This window comes from Panulirus ornatus, chromosome 3, assembly GCF_036320965.1.
Source record: "Panulirus ornatus isolate Po-2019 chromosome 3, ASM3632096v1, whole genome shotgun sequence".
Taxonomy (NCBI): Eukaryota; Metazoa; Arthropoda; class Malacostraca; order Decapoda; family Palinuridae; genus Panulirus; species Panulirus ornatus.
The window spans coordinates 2,962,662-2,980,463 of NC_092226.1; the positions used below are offsets into that span (position 1 = coordinate 2,962,662).

General features: G+C 39.9%; 1 protein-coding gene across 1 annotated transcript in view; it reads left to right on the forward strand.

Annotated features, from left to right (window-relative positions):
- LOC139760033 (uncharacterized) overlaps positions 1 to 17,802 on the forward strand; it is a 163,238-nt gene that overhangs the window by 105,799 nt on the left and 39,637 nt on the right. The window contains exon 7 of the mRNA XM_071682776.1: positions 4,531 to 4,666. Coding sequence (XP_071538877.1) covers positions 4,531 to 4,666 — 136 coding nt within the window. The remainder of the gene's footprint in view (positions 1 to 4,530; positions 4,667 to 17,802) is intronic.

The window sequence follows — 17,802 nt, forward strand, 5'->3', positions numbered from 1 at the left end:
GGGTCCGGTTGTGAATTGAGAGCTGTAGTTTCAGTACATAATATATGACAGCTAGAGAATGGACAAGAGTGGATGCAGTCTTTCTTTGTGTGTTTTTGGGGCTACCTCGCTAATGCAGGAAGTGGAAATCAAGCATAAGAAGGAGATATCAATAGAATTTTTCCTAACAGATCTTTTGCTGTTGTGTTAGTGAGCTTTATTTGTAAGGGGATATTGTCAGCTCAGCAATCACAAGCTATTTCTAAAAGTGATACTGTTTCTCGAAACCAGTTTCCCTCGTTATCCATGAGAGGTAACTCTGGAATATCTCCGCTGAGTAAAGGAAAGAAATGGAAGACCTTTCCCTCTGGAACTCCTAAGCCTCCTCATCTTCAAGATTATGGCAAGTGCATCCTCTGATGTTCTCCTAAGGGGGAATAATGTGGATGGTTCTTCCCAAGTGCATTCTCTGGGTGCTCATTCTGGGGAGAATCCTTCAGGCACACACCTGAAGAAGTGCTCAAGTGCCTCTAAGAGTAAAAAATCACCAGCTCCTTGTATGGGGCAAAGTATTGAAAAATCAAGGAGAAACTATTATATTTAAAACCATCTATTTGTGATCTAATTTGTGAGAATGAGCACATGTGATGTGAGAGATTCATCTTAGTTATCTGTTGTATTTCCTAGGCATGATCCAAAACTAGTTGAATCATCAGCAAACAGAACCAAAAGCCAAAAGCTGTAAGAAGATCTTAAATTCTTAATGACTGAAACTTTCCTCAGGATCATTTACCGACAATACACCAAGGTTGGAAATGAGAACTTAAGACCATTGGATATGACTGAATTATATTAATCCATTCCTCCCTAAAAGGCTGAAGGAAATGGCATTATTGTGAAGTCAGAAATTATTCATAATGTAATTCCTTTAAGGGCTTCATTACAATTCACAACAGTTAGAGTAAATTTTAATTAGAAAATTATTGTCATCTCATCTCTCTCCAGAAGGAAAGCTTATATACACTGATACTAAAGACCTAATAGGTGAAATACCAAGCCCTTTTCTTTTGCATGGTGACTTCAGTACACACAGCCCTGTATAGGACAGAGGACACAATTGAAAGGATTCGAGAAGGAAATTAATTGAAAACTCGTCAGACTTTGACATAGTATATTTTAATGATGATATGGTAGCCCTACTTACCACAATGTACACATTGGGAAGCTTTGTGATATTCATCTTTTAGTTTGTTCCAGTGAAGGTTTTCTGGGCTTTGACTGATCATCTATTCAAGACCTCCATGGTAGTGATCACTTGCCAGTCCTGCTAAGTACAACAGAAAATACTGCACCAGTAGCCCTTCAAGATGGAAACCTGAGGTAGCTGATTGGGATGTACATAAAATTCTAATCAAGTGTGTGTGAATTTACTGGTGTTGAAGAATCATTTGATTATTTTGTAAGCATTATTTTAGATGCTGCATTTTTTAAAATCAAGTACAGAAATTCATGACCAGCACTACCATAGAGGAACCAGTCACATAGGCATTGGAAGATTGTGAGATCTGCTTAAAGAAGATAAATGATAATTCCTTGGCAAATATATAAATTCATCAAGTACTGTATCTGGAATAAAAGGCCAAGGATAAAGTATGTGGAAGATACTAACTGTAGTACCAACCCTGCAAAAGTTTGGAAGAGAATAAAGAAACTAGTTGTAAAGTATCCTTCTGCTCCTTTGCCATGCCTTAACAATTGAGGTTTTATACTAAATGACCATTCTGTGGTAGCTAATATTCTTGCTGAAAACTTCTTGACAGTGGCTAGTGTCAGCAGATACAGTAGGGAGTTTTAAGAAATTAGATAAGTAGAGGCTTTTCCCCTGTCTGTTTCCCCTAATAACAAAGAGAATTATAATGAGCTGTTTAATATGAAGGAAATAATAATGGTTTTGTCAGATACTGAATCCATTGCTCCAGGGAAAGATGAAGTATGCGATGATGTATTCATACATTTTGTTCGCTATGTTTGACCAAAAGTTAAAGACAAAAGAGAAGCATATTGGACATTACTTGAAGGGAAGGAGTACAAGTGATTGGGAGATGTACAAGAAAAAGTGGCAGAAGGTCAAGAGGAAGGTGCAGGGCTGAAAAAGAGGGCAAATGAGAGTTAGGATGAGTGAGTATCAGCATACTTTAGGGAGAATAAGTCTCTGTTTTAGTAGGAGGCTAATAATGTGTGAAAACAGAACAAATGGGAACATAGTTGAAAGGGACAAAGGGGAAGTGGTAACAGGCAAAGATGAGGTGAAGAGATGGAGTGAATACTATGAAGGACTGTTTTACCATCTTTTAAGGTTAGTTTGACTGCTTCAGAGAACAGCTGATGTTTTTGAAATGCAAGTAGCAAATACATAAGATAACTGCAAATGGTTGTACTAACACAAATGTTATATTTGATACCAGTATATTCGGAACCCTAATAACTGGGAGTTCAGTGTTGCAAACAGATGCTGAGACTTAAAGTTCAGCTATGGCAGAAAAGGTTTCTTCTGTCGAAAATATTACAGAATAGATAGTTAAAAAGCATTGTAGAATAAATGACTCCAGAATATTGTATTTCTATTTCAAGTCAAATCATCTAATTTTATTCAACAACAGTACTGTCTTGTTACAAGATATGATGATTGACTTATTTGTATTTAACACCTTTAGGCACTGATGCGTTTTATATATTTGATGTATTGAAGGTCATTCATGCACTAATGACATCATTATGTACTTATGTATCCAATTGGAAAAACTGCGTATGTGTATGCAAATCATACTTTGTTGTTAGCTACACCACAGCAAGGGTTGGATAAATTGATGGTCCAGTTTGATAAGTTGTGTCAGTGGGAGATGCCAAAAATGAATGCAAATAAAAGTATGACACTAAATTTTTAAAAGGAAGGGAGGTTAGATTTGTAAGATCAGGTAACATGGTGTAGAACTGGAACCTGTGGTTGTTTAGATTTTTGGGAGTGATATTTATTAAAGATCTGATAAGAAAGCTTAAGTTGAATATAGTTATGCTGGGAGAAAAACTGGATAAGCACTGAAGGCTTTGGTGAGTGGAAATGAAATTAAGCTAATTTTGCACAAGAAGCTTGCTCAAAAGAGTATCTTCCCAACACTGTTGATGAATGAATTCTCTTTAATTTATACAGGTCTGATTAGGTAAGAAAATAAGAGCAGTAGAGATTAGAAGCCATGGTGAATGGAAAAAATTTAAGCACAGAGTGTGGTAGAAGTTTTGCAAAAGAGTACTTTTTAGATGCAAAACTGAAGTGTGGTGGGTCAGATTAGGACAAATATAGAAGCACTAGAAATTAATCATTTGCTTAATATCCTTTTTTGGAATTAGGAGTATGAATAGATCATAAGATAATGAAGAAAGAAGGTTATTTGGTGTGAAGAAATTATTATAAAATCACACATGAAATTCATATAGGATGGTTTGTTCATGTAGAATGTATGGCCTATGATACACTAGTTGAGAAGGTGTATTTTATGACAATTTGGGATATGAATATTTCAGATGAAAATGTTAAAGGAATGACTAGAGATTGAAAGCAGGGAAAGCATTATTTTGTGTATATGATAGTGTGATTGGAGAAATTGGTCTATATTAACAAATGAGCTAAGTAAGTAAAGTGAAAAAGTAAGAAGCACTCTTATAGATATGGAAAGATCATATTTCACTTTAACATACTGTACATAGGTTAAACCTTAATCTACTCCTTTTGTCTTCTGACAACACTTATATGACTACTCCCATCACATGACATCTTAAAACTTTCCACCTCTACTTTTTAAAGTCTGTCTGGTGTTTTCTTCCACCAGTTATCCAAGATGTCATGAGATGCATACCCATTACCACAGCAGATGAAAAAAAAAAATCACATCTCAGACACCTACAGAATGTCAATATGAGAGCACATATTTCACCCTAATAATTTAGGTCATCCAACAATGTACCTGTTCTCTCAGGGTTATAAGGGTGTTGAGGAGAGCTGACATTTTCCTGTCTTCCTAGTGATGGAAGAGATCTCTTTAGGCTACTGATGGTACAAGTCAATTGGGTATCTATACTTAGGTGGAAAAAGATGGAATAGATTTATATCAGCCCCCATTTCCATGAAGAACTTCAGTTGATATTAATTGCTCTGTTCGGCTTGAAATGAGCTTCCTTAGACCAGTTTTCTTCTTATTTGGTAGGAATAATATTAATCCTATTTATTAATTATGTTCTGTAATGTTTTACAGATGTAGCTGATTCCAAGAATAGTTTCATTAAGAAATTATAAAGATGCTTATATATGTGTCATCTCACTTTAGAAGTGGTCAGTAGTTTACGCATTGTAGACAGGTAAAATCATAAAGAGCCTTAAGATTAGAGCAGATAAACACTAGTGTTTTGAATTGAATCACTTTATTTCTCTGTGTATTAGGGTACATATTCAGATTTTTTTCTCAAGGATGCATTCAATGAAATTTTATGTTATTGCAGCCCACAATGCAAGCCATAACCTACCAGAGCCCAAGCTTTAGTGGGCCAACACCAACTCAGTGGGGTTCTGGCTTTGGTCAGCAACAGCCACCTCAGCAACAACAACCTTTCTACTCACAACAGCCATTACCACCAGGTTTGTTCTGTCAGTACTAAATAGTACTAATATTTCTTTTTTATCCTTGATATATTTTATTGATTAGTTTTCCTAATTCTTTTATTGTTTCAGTTACTGTATGATAATTCTAGGTCATTATTTTCAAAACCATTCCCATTGTTATAATTGCTTTATTTATAGGTGTTTCTTCATTGAAAGCAGATGAAAAAAAATAGTCTATCACAAAGCACATTGTCCATTCGAAACATATATTACCCATAAAATTTTGTTTTTTCCTGCTTCTTTTGATAGTGGTACCATTAGAGATTTTATAATCACGGCATGATTTGTATACAAAATAAACATGATCAGCATGATGTACAAGTTGTTTGTCTCTCTTCTGCAGTGTTATCATAAGGTAACATGAGTATACAGAAGATCCTAATACACATTTTTGTTCATAAGTCACCGTATACTTGGAAATAGTGCATACTACATTGTATTAACATATACCATCCTCACTCATGCTTGTGAGATGATGTGTGAAATCATCCAGTGATCTTTGAGTTAGAATTGCTCATTGTAATTTCTCTTTCATAAGAAGAAAAAGCTGTTGGACTAACCTTGATAAGTTTTTCCTTTGACCATACTCTTGTCATTTTTTTATTAAACATTTTTAATCATCTTTTTCATTTTAACTCAAACTATTATATATTTTTTTTTTCATTTTACACTTTCTTTTCTTTTCAAACCCTAATGCTGATTAGGAGTACTGTGCATAACATACACCACTGTACTGAAAGGAAAAGCATGGATATCACAGTTTGGGAATTATTAGGTCTCAGAGTAAGTAATGTAAAGAGTAACTGCTGAGTTCCCTGTAACAGTATTGGAAGCCACCAAAGGGGTAGCATTCATGGAAATCCTGTTGGACATTGGGTTGTCATAAATCAAGCAAGTGAGACTAATTATTTAAGGAAGATTACATTCCTAACCAAATTTTTTTGCATCAAAGTCTTTGGAAACGAAGAACTTACCATGCTCTCTCAGTATACAGATTAGAAGCTATTTAATGAAAACTTTGCAGAAAATATGGTGATGAGGGCTTGACGTGGTGGTGAAGTTGGGTAAGATAGAATGAGGTTTACTTTACATAGCCAATGGTTTTTCTTAAATGAAATACTAGCAAGAGCTTAAACTTGATATTTCTTGCAGCATTCCTTCTTAGTAGAAGCATCAAGCAAGCTTTGGTGATCTTTAACCCTGGAGCAGTCTTTTCTTTCTTGCTTCCTTTTTCTAATTAGTAACATAACCCTAAAGCAAGACAGACAACATGACACTCACACACTTTTAATTCTACAGTTTGGAAAGAAGTGTAAAGAGACACATGGTAATAAATGCATGTCAGGAAATAGCTGACTGTGGTCTCAACCATAGGCCTGCTTGGGTTTGAATCCAAGGCTGGGCATTCAGCCAACAGTTCACCCAACTATTCATTTTGTCTTTGAGTTTGTTGCTTGATTGGGTACCTGACTGAATGAGTCCAATTTGCCCTGCCTCTGGAACTAGCACAGCCTTGATCTGCAGGAGCTCATTCTTAGAAAGAAATGTTGGGTTGATATAAATGAATGAATAGAAGTCTTCATTTTTCTTTCACATATGATCCGATTTTTCTCCATCCAAACTCACATCCCAACGAACCTGTCCCTCGCATCCCAACTAACCTGTCCCTCAACCCTCCTAAAGCTAATATCCTTGCTTTTATTGACATCCAGTTACAACTTTCTCCTTTCATACACTTCCAAACTCAGTCATTAACTAATGCATTGTCAAATTCAAATCTGCCACCAGTGCTGTATCATCAGCCAACAACAACTGACTCGCTTCTCAGGTCCTCCCATCCTCAAATCTGCCACCAGTGCTGTATCATCAGCAAACAACAACTGACTCACTTCTCAGGCCCCCCTATCCCCCATAGGCTTCATATTTGCCCCTCTCTCCATGACTTTCACATTTACCTCCCTTACAACCCCATCCATAAACAAATTAAACAACGAAGGTGACATCACACACCCTGCCATAGACCATCCTTCACTTAGAACCATTGGTCCACTTAGAACCATTCACTCTCCTCTCTTCTTGCTCTAACACATGTCTTACACCTTTGATAAAAACTTTTCACTGCTTCTAGCAGCCTTCCTCCCTCACCATATATTCTTAAGACCTTCCACAAAGCATCCCTATCAACTCTGTCATATGCTTTCTCAATATCCATAAATGCCACATATAAATCCATCTGTTTTTCTTTATTTTTCTAACACACATTGTTTAAAGCAAGCACCTGATACCGCACATCCTCTCCCCCTTCTGAAACCCCACTGCTCCTCCTCACTCTGATGCTTTGTACATACCCTCACCCCCTCAGTCAATACCCTCCCAGACATCTTACCAGATATACTGAACAAACTTATACCTCTTTAGTTTGAACAGTCACCTTTATCTCCCATGCCTTTATACAGTGGTACTAAACATGCCCTTTGCCAGTACTCAGGCACCTCACCATGATCCATACATATATTAAGAAATATATACCAACCAGTCAGCAACACAACTACAGTATAGTGCAGCACAACTGCAATACCATCTACTCCGCTGCCTTGCTGCATTTCATCTTCCATAAGGCTTTTACCACCTCTTCTCTCCTCACAAAACCACTCTCCATGATTCTCTCACCTTGTATACCACCCTGACCAAAACTGTCTGATTGTCATGCCTTATATACAACCAGTTCACCCAGAACTTCAGACAGTTCACATGCTCTGGTTCAGTTCATTGACAATTCATTGACCCTGTTATAGCACATCGTTCCAGTTCGCTTTATCCCATGTGTGCCATTCACTCTCCTACATGTTCAGGCCCTGATTGCTCAAAATCTTTTTCATTCCATCATTCTAAATCCACTTTGTTCTCCCCGTTCTCCTTGTTCCCTTTACTTCTGACACATAATTTCTCTTTCATCAACCTTCCTCGCTCATTCTCTTCCTCTGTCAAACCATTTCAACACACCCCCTTATGCTCTCTCAACTACACTTTTTACTAACACACGTCTCTCTTACTGTTTCATTATTTGATAAACCCACCTCACACTACAAATTGTCCTCAAACATTATGTGGATGGTTTGAGCCATTCTAGGATTAAATATAATATAAAAAATATTGATGATTTATATATGTATATATTTATTCATCTATCATAGTTGATCGCTGTTACCCATGTTCGCAAGGTAGCACCAGGAAATATATGAAGACCCATCTGCTCATTTTCTTTATTTATTATACTTAGTTTCTGTCTCCTGCATTAGCAAGGTAGCGCATGGAAACAGACAAAAGAATGGCCCAACCCACCCATATACACATGTATATACATAAATGCCCGCACACACGCACATAAACGTACCTATACATTTCACCGTATACTTACATATACATACACAGACATATACATATATACACAAGTACACATTCACACTTTCTGCCTTCATCCATTCTTGTCGCTACCCCACCACACAGGAAATGGCACCCCCCTTCCCCCGTGCACATGTACAAATAGTGCTAGGAAAAGACAACAAAGGCCACACTTGTTCATGCTCAGTCTCTATCTGTCGTGTGTAATTCAGTGAAACCACAGCTTTCTTTCCACATCCAGGCCTCACAAGACTTTCCATGGTTTACCCCAGACGTTTCACATGCCCTGGTTCAATCCACTGACAGCATATCCACCCCAGTATACCACATCGTTCCAATTCACTCTATTCCTTGCATGCCTTTCACCCTCCTATATGTTCATATACACATATATATATATATATATATATATATATATATATATATATATATATATATATATATATATATATATATATATACACACGCCCATACACAGCATATATATATATATATATATATATATATATATATATATATATATATATATATATATATATTTTTTTATTTATTTTTTTTTTTTCTTTTTTTTATACTTTGTCGCTGTCTCCCGCGTTTGCGAGGTAGCGCAAGGAAACAGACGAAAGAAATGGCCCAACCCCCCCCCCATACACATGTATATACATACGTCCACACACGCAAATATACATACCTACACAGCTTTCCATGGTTTACCCCAGACGCTTCACATGCCTTGATTCAATCCACTGACAGCACGTCAACCCCGGTATACCACATCGCTCCAATTCACTCTATTCCTTGCCCTCCTTTCACCCTCCTGCATGTTCAGGCCCCGATCACACAAAATCTTTTTCACTCCATCTTTCCACCTCCACTTTGGTCTCCCTCTTCTCCTTGCTCCCTCCACCTCCGACACATATATCCTCTTGGTCAATCTTTCCTCACTCATCCTCTCCATGTGCCCAAACCACTTCAAAACACCCTCTTCTGCTCTCTCAACCACGCTCTTTTTATTTCCACACATCTCTCTTACCCTTACGTTACTCACTGGATCAAACCACCTCACACCACACATTGTCCTCAAACATCTCATTTCCAGCACATCCATCCTCCTGCGCACAACTCTATCCATAGCCCACGCCTCGCAACCATACAACATTGTTCGAACCACTATTCCTTCAAACATACCCATTTTTGCTTTCCGAGATAATGTTCTCGACTTCCACACATTCTTCAAGGCCCCCAAAATTTTTGCCCCCTCCCCCACCCTATGATCCACTTCCGCTTCCATGGTTCCATCCGCTGCCAGATCCACTCCCAGATATCTAAAACGCTTCACTTCCTCCAGTTTTTCTCCATTCAAACTCACCTCCCAATTGACTTGACCCTCAACCCTTCTGTACCTAATAACCTTGCTCTTATTCACATTTACTCTTAACTTTCTTCTTCCACACACTTTACCAAACTCAGTCACCAGCTTCTGCAGTTTCTCACGTGAATCAGCCACCAGCGCTGTATCATCAGCGAACAACAACTGACTCACTTCCCAAGCTCTCTCATCCCAACAGACTTCATACTTGCCCCTCTTTCCAAAACTCTTGCATTTACCTCCCTAACAACCCCATCCATAAACAAATTAAACAACCATGGAGACATCACACACCCCTGCCGCAAACCTACATTCACTGAGAACCAATCACTTTCCTCTCTTCCTACACGTACACATGCCTTACATCCTCGATAAAAACTTTTCACTGCTTCTAACAACTTTCCTCCCACACCATATATTCTTAATACCCTCCACAGAGCATCTCTATCAACTCTATCATATGCCTTCTCCAGATCCATAAATGCTACATACAAATCCATTTGCTTTTCTAAGTATTTCTCACATACATTCTTCAAAGCATATCTCATAAAAGTAAAAATGGGTATGTTTGAAGGAATAGTGATTCTAACAATGTTGTATGGTTGCGAGGCGTGGGCTATGGATAGAGTTGTGCGCAGGAGGAAGGATGTGCTGGAAATGAGATGTTTGAGGACAATGTGTGGTGTGAGGTGGTTTGATCGAGTAAGTAACGTAACGGTAAGAGAGATGTATGGAAATAAAAAGAGCGTGGTTGAGAGAGCAGAAGAGGGTGTTTTGAAATGGTTTGGGCACATGGAGAGAATGAGTGAGGAAAGATTCACCAAGAGGATATATGTGTCGGAGGTGGAGGGAAGGAGGAGAAGTGGGAGACCAAATTGGAGGTGGAAAGATGGAGTGACAAAGATTTGTGTGATCGGGGCCTGAACATGCAGGAGGGTGAAAGGAGGGCAAGGAATAGAGTGAATTGGATCGATGTGGTATACCGGGGTTGACGTGCTGTCAGTGGATTGAATCAGGGCATGTGAAGCGTCTGGGGTAAACCATGGAAAGCTGTGTAGGTATGTATATTTGCGTGTTTGGACGTATGTATATACATGTGTATGGGGATGGGTTGGGCCATTTCTATCATCTGTTTCCTTGCGCTACCTCGCAAACGCGGGAGAAAGAATACTTCCCACGTATTCCCTGCGTGTCGTAGAAATCTCTTTTTTTTTTTTCCAAAAGAAGGAACAGAGAAGGGGGCCAGGTTAGGATGTTCCCTCAAAGGCCCAGTCCTCTGTTCTTAACGCTACCTCGCTAACGCGGGAAATGGCGAATAGTTTGAAAAAAAAAAAAAAGATATATATATATATATATATATATATATATATATATAGTTTGAAAAAAAAAAAAAAGATATATATATATATATATGTGGAAGTCGAGAACATTATCTCGGAAAGCGAAAATGGGTATGTTTGAGGGAATAGTGGTTCCAACAATGTTGTATGGTTGCGAGGCGTGGGCTATGGATAGAGATGTGCGCAGGAGGATGGATGTGCTGGAAATGAGATGTTTGAGGACAATGTGTGGTGTGAGGTGGTTTGATCGAGTAAGTAACGTAAGGGTAAGAGAGATGTGTGGAAATAAAAAGAGCGTGGTTGAGAGAGCAGAAGAGGGTGTTTTGAAATGGTTTGGGCACATGGAGAGAATGAGTGAGGAGAGATTGACCAAGAGGATATATGTGTCGGAGGTGGAGGGAACGAGGAGAAGAGGGAGACCAAATTGGAGGTGGAAAGATGGAGTGAAAAAGATTTTGTGTGATCGGGGCCTGAACATGCAGGAGGGTGAAAGGAGGGCAAGGAATATAGTGAATTGGAGTCATGTGGTATACAGGGGTTGACGTGCTGTCAGTGGATTGAATCAAGGCATGTGAAGCGTCTGGGGTAAACCATGGAAAGCTGTGTAGGTATGTATATTTGCGTGTGTGGACGTGTGTATGTACATGTGTATGGGGGGGGGGGGCATTTCTTTCGTCTGTTTCCTTGCGCTACCTCGCAAACGCGGGAGACAGCGACAAAGTATAAAAAAAAAAAAAAAAAAAAAAAAAAATATATATATATATATATATATATATATATATATATATATATATATATATATATATATATATATATACATATATATATATATATGCTTGTATGGTATTCCAGTGGAATTTATTAAAAAAGGGGGTGACTGTATTGTTCACTGGTTGGTGAGGTTATTTAATGTATGTATGACTCATGGTGAGGTGCCTGAGGATTGGCGGAATGCGTGCATAGTGCCATTGTACAAAGGCAAAGGGGATAAGAGTGAGTGCTCAAATTACAGAGGTATAAGTTTGTTGAGTATTCCTGGTAAATTGTATGGGAGGGTATTGATTGAGAGGGTGAAGGCATGTACAGAGCATCAGATTGGGGAAGAGCAGTGTGGTTTCAGAAATGGTAGAGGATGTGTGGATCAGGGGTTTGCTTTGAAAAATGTATGTGAGAAATACTTAGAAAAGCAAATGGATTTGTATGTAGCATTTATGGATCTGGAGAAGGCATATGATAGAGTTGATAGAGATGCTCTGTGGAAGGTATTAAGAATATATGGTGTGGGAGGCAAGTTGTTAGAAGCAGTGAAAAGTTTTTATCGAGGATGTAAGGCATGTGTACGTGTAGGAAGAGAGGAAAGTGATTGGCTCTCAGTGAATGTAGGTTTGCGGCAGGGGTGTGTGATGTCTCCATGGTTGTTTAATTTGTTTATGGATGGGGTTGTTAGGGAGGTGAATGCAAGAGTTTTGGAAAGAGGGGCAAGTATGAAGTCTGTTTGGGATGAGAGAGCTTGGGAAGTGAGTCAGTTGTTGTTCGCTGATGATACAGCGCTGGTGGCTGATTCATGTGAGAAACTGCAGAAGCTGGTGACTGAGTTTGGTAAAGTGTGTGAAAGAAGAAAGTTAAGAGTAAATGTGAATAAGAGCAAGGTTATTAGGTACAGTAGGGTTGAGGGTCAAGTCGATTGGGAGGTGAGTTTGAATGGAGAAAAACTGGAGGAAGTGAAGTGTTTTAGATATCTGGGAGTGGATCTGGCAGCGGATGGAACCATGGAAGCGGAAGTGGATCATAGGGTGGGGGAGGGGGTGAAAATTCTGGGAGCCTTGAAGAATGTGTGGAAGTCGAGAACATTATCTCGGAAAGCAAAACTGGGTATGTTTGAAGGAATAGTGGTTCGAACAATGTTGTATGGTTGCGAGGTGTGGGCTATGGATAGAGTTGTGCGCAGGAGGATGGATGTGCTGGGAATGAGATGTTTGAGGACAATGTGTGGTGTGAGGTGGTTTGATCGAGTAAGTAACGTAAGGGTAAGAGAGATGTGTGGAAATAAAAAGAGCGTGGTTGAGAGAGCAGAAGAGGGTGTTTTGAAATGGTTCGGGCACATGGAGAGAATGAGTGAGGAAAGATTGATCAAGAGAATATATGTGTCGGAGGTGGAGGGAACGAGGAGAAGAGGGAGACCAAATTGGAGGTGGAAAGATGGAGTGAAAAAGATTTTGTGTGATCGGGGCCTGAACATGCAGGAGGGTGAAAGGAGGGCAAGGAATAGAGTGAATTGGAGCGATGTTGTATACCGGGGTTAATGTGCTGTCAGTGGATTGAATCAAGGCATGTGAAGCGTCTGGGGTAAACCATGGAAAGCTGTGTAGGTATGTATATTTGTGTGTGTGGGCGTATGTATATACATGTGTATGGGGGTGGGTTGGGCCATTTCTTTCGTCTGTTTCCTTGCGCTACCTCGCAAATGCGGGAGACAGCGACAAAGCATAAAAAAATAATGTATATATATATTTATCCTTGGGGATAGGGGAGAAAGAATACTTCCCACGTATTCCCTGCTTGTCTTACAAGGCGACTAAAAGGGAAGGGAGCGGGGGGGGCTGGAAATCCTCCCTTCTCTTTTTATATATATATATATATATATATATATATATATATATATATATATATATATATATATAATGGAAGTAAGGGGAGTGGGGGAGGAATGGGATGTATTTAGGGAATCAGTGATGGATTGCGCAAAAGATGCTTGTGGCATGAGAAGAGTGGGAGGTGGGTTGATTAGAAAGGGTAGTGAGTGGTGGGATGAAGAAGTAAGAGTATTAGTGAAAGAGAAGAGAGAGGCATTTGGACGATTTTTGCAGGGAAAAAATGCAATTGAGTGGGAGATGTATAAAAGAAAGAGACAGGAGGTCAAGAGAAAGGTGCAAGAGGTGAAAAAAAGGGCAAATCAGAGTTGGGGTGAGAGAGTATCATTAAATTTTAGGGAGAATAAAAAGATGTTCTGGAAGGAGGTAAATAAAGTGCGTAAGACAAGGGAGCAAATGGGAACTTCAGTGAAGGGCGCAAATGGGGAGGTGATAACAAGTAGTGGTGATGTGAGAAGGAGATGGAAGTGTATTTTGAAGGTTTGTTGAATGTGTTTGATGATAGAGTGGCAGATATAGGGTGTTTTGGTCGAGGTGGTGTGCAAAGTGAGAGGGTTAGGGAAAATGATTTGGTAAACAGAGAAGAGGTAGTGAAAGCTTTGCGGAAGATGAAAGCCGGCAAGGCAGCAGGTTTGGATGGTATTGCAGTGGAATTTATTGAAAAAGGGGGTGACTGTATTGTTGACTGGTTGGTAAGGTTATTTAATGTATGGATGACTCATGATGAGGTGCCTGAGTATTGGCGGAATGCATGCATAGTGCCATTGTACAAAGGCAAAGGGGATAAGAGTGAGTGCTGAAATTATAGAGGTATAAGTTTGTTGAGTATTCCTGGTAAATTATATGGGAGGGTATTGATTGAGAGGGTGAAGGCATGTACAGAGCATCAGATTGGGGAAGAGCAGTGTGGTTTCAGAAGTGGTAGAGGATGTGTGGATCAGGTGTTTGCTTTGAAGAATGTATGTGAGAAATACTTAGAAAAGCAAATGGATTTGTATGTAGCATTTATGGATCTGGAGAAGGCATATGATAGAGTTGATAGAGATGCTCTGTGGAAGGTATTAAGAATATATGGTGTGGGAGGAAAGTTGTTAGAAGCAGTGAAAAGTTTTTATCGAGGATGTAAGGCATGTGTACGTGTAGGAAGAGAGGAAAGTGATTGGTTCTCAGTGAATGTAGGTTTGCGGCAGGGGTGTGTGATGTCTCCATGGTTGTTTAATTTGTTTATGGATGGGGTTGTTAGGCAGGTGAATGCAAGAGTTTTGGAAAGAGGGGCAAGTGTGAAGTCTGTTGGGGATGAGAGAGCTTGGGAAGTGAGTCAGTTGTTGTTCGCTGATGATACAGCGCTGGTGGCTGATTCATGTGAGAAACTGCAGAAGCTGGTGACTGAGTTTGGTAAAGTGTGTGGAAGAAGAAAGTTAAGAGTAAATGTGAATAAGAGCAAGGTTATTAGGTACAGTAGGGTTGAGGGTCAAGTCAATTGGGAGGTGAGTTTGAATGGAGAAAAACTGGAGGAAGTGAAGTGTTTTAGATATCTGGGAGTGGATCTGGCAGCGGATGGAACAATGAAAGCGGAAGTGGATCATAGGGTGGGGGAGGGAGCGAAAATTCTGGGAGCCTTGAAGAATGTGTGGAAGTCGAGAACATTATCTCGGAAAGCAAAAATGGGTATGTTTGACGGAATAGTGGTTCCAACAATGTTGTATGGTTGCGAGGCGTGGGCTATGGATAGAGTTGTGCGCAGGAGGATGGATGTGCTGGAAATGAGATGTTTGAGGACAATGTGTGGTGTGAGGTGGTTTGATCGAGTGAGTAATGTAAGGGTAAGAGAGATGTGTGGAAATAAAAAGAGCGTGGTTGAGAGAGCAGAAGAGGGTGTTTTGAAGTGGTTTGGGCACATAGAGAGAATGAGTGAGGAAAGATTGACCAAGAGAATATATGTGTCGGAGGTGGAGGGAACGAGGAGAAGAGGGAGACCAAATTGGAGGTGGAAAGATGGAGTGAAAAAGATTTTGTGTGATCGGGGCCTGAACATGCAGGAGGATGAAAGGAGGGCAAGGAATAGAGTGAATTGGAGCGATGTGGTATACCGGGGTTGACGTGCTGTCAGTGGATTGAATCAAGGCATGTGAAGCGTCTGGGGTAAACCATGGAAAGCTGTGTAGGCATGTATATTTGCGTGTGTGGACGTATGTATATACATGTGTATGGGGGGGTTGGGCCATTTCTTTCGTCTGTTTCCTTGCACTACCTCGCAAACGCGGGAGACAGTGACAAAGTATAATAAAAAAGAAAATATAATATATATATATATATATATATATGGAAGTAAGGGGAGTGGGGGAGGAATGGGATGTATTTAGGGAATTAGTGATGGATTGTGCAAAAGATGCTTGTGGCATGAGAAGAGTGAGAGGTGGGTTGATTAGAAAGTCTAGTGAGTGGTGGGATGAAGAAGTAAGAGTATTAGTGAAAGAGAAGAGAGAGGCATTTGGACAATTTTTGCAGGGAAAAAATGCAATTGAGTGGGAGATGTATAAAAGAAAGAGACAGGAGGTCAAGAGAAAGGTGCAAGAGGTGAAAAAAAGGGCAAATCAGAGTTGGGGTGAGAGAGTATCATTAAATTTTAGGGAGAATAAAAAAATGTTCTGGAAGGAGGTAAATAAAGTGCGTAAGACAAGGGAGCAAATGGGAACTTCAGTGAAGGGCGCAAATGGGGAGGTGATAACAAGTAGTGGTGATGTGAGAAGGAGATGGAGTGAGTATTTTGAAGGTTTGTTGAATGTGTTTGATGATAGAGTGGCAGATATAGGGTGTTTTGGTCGAGGTGATGTGCAAAGTGAGAGGGTTAGGGAAAATGATTTGGTAAACAGAGAAGAGGTAGTAAAAGCTTTGCGGAAGATGAAAGCCGGCAAGGCAGCAGGTTTGGATGGTATTGCAATGGAATTTATTAAAAAAGGGGGTGACTGTATTGTTGACTGGTTGGTAAGGTTATTTAATGTATGTATGACTCATGGTGAGGTGCCTGAGGATTGGCGGAATGCATGCATAGTGCCATTGTACAAAGGCAAAGGGGATAAGGGTGAGTGCTCAAATTACAGAGGTATAAGTTTGTTGAGTATTCCTGGTAAATTGTATGGGAGGGTATTGATTGAGAGGGTGAAGGCATGTACAGAGCATCAGATTGGGGAAGAGCAGTGTGGTTTCAGAAGTGGTAGAGGATGTGTGGATCAGGTGTTTGCTTTGAAGAATGTATGTGAGAAATACTTAGAAAAGCAAAGGGATTTGTATGTAGCATTTATGGATCTGGAGAAGGCATATGATCGAGTTGATAGAGATGCTCTGTGGAAGGTATTAAGAATATATGGTGTGGGAGGCAAGTTGTTAGAAGCAGTGAAAAGTTTTTATTGAGGATGTAAGGCATGTGTACGTGTAGGAAGAGAGGAAAGTGATTGGTTTTCAGTGAATTTAGGTTTGGGGCAGGGGTGTGTGATGTCTCAATGGTTGTTTAATTTGTTTATGGATGGGGTTGTTAGGGAGGTGAATGCAAGAGTTTTGGAAAGAGGGGCAAGTATGAAGTCTGTTTGGGATGAGAGAGCTTGGGAAGTGAGTCAGTTGTTGTTCGCTGATGATACAGCACTGGTGGCTGATTCATGTGAGAAACTGCAGAAGCTGGTGACTGAGTTTGGTAAAGTGTTTGGAAGAAGAAAGTTAAGAGTAAATGTGAATAAGAGCAAGGTTATTAGGTACAGTAGGGTTGAGGGTCAAGTCAATTGGGAGGTGAGTTTGAATGGAGAAAAACTGGAGGAAGTGAAGTGTTTTAGATATCTGGGAGTGGATCTGGCAGCGGATGGAACCATGGAAGCGGAAGTGAATCATAGGGTGGGGGAGGGGGTGAAAATTCTGGGACCCTTGAAGAATGTGTGGAAGTCGAGAACATTATCTCGGAAAGCAAAAATGGGTATGTTTGAAGGAATAGTGGTTCCAACAATGTTGTATGGTTGCGAGGCGTGGGCTATGGATAGAGTTGTGCGCAGAGGATGGATGTGCTAGAAATGAGATGTTTGAGGACTATTTGTGGTGTGAGGTGGTTTGATCAAGTAAGTAACGTAAGGGTAAGAGAGATGTGTGGAAATAAAAAGAGCGTGGTTGAGAGAGCAGAAGAGGGTGTTTTGAAATGGTTTGGGCACATGGAGAGAATGAGTGAGGAAAGATTGACCAAGAGGATATATGTGTCGGAGGTGGAGGGAACGAGGAGAAGTGGGAGACCAAATTGGAGGTGGAAAGATGGAGTGAAAAAGATTTTGTGTGATTGGGGTCTGAACATGCAGGAGGGTGAAAGGAGGGCAA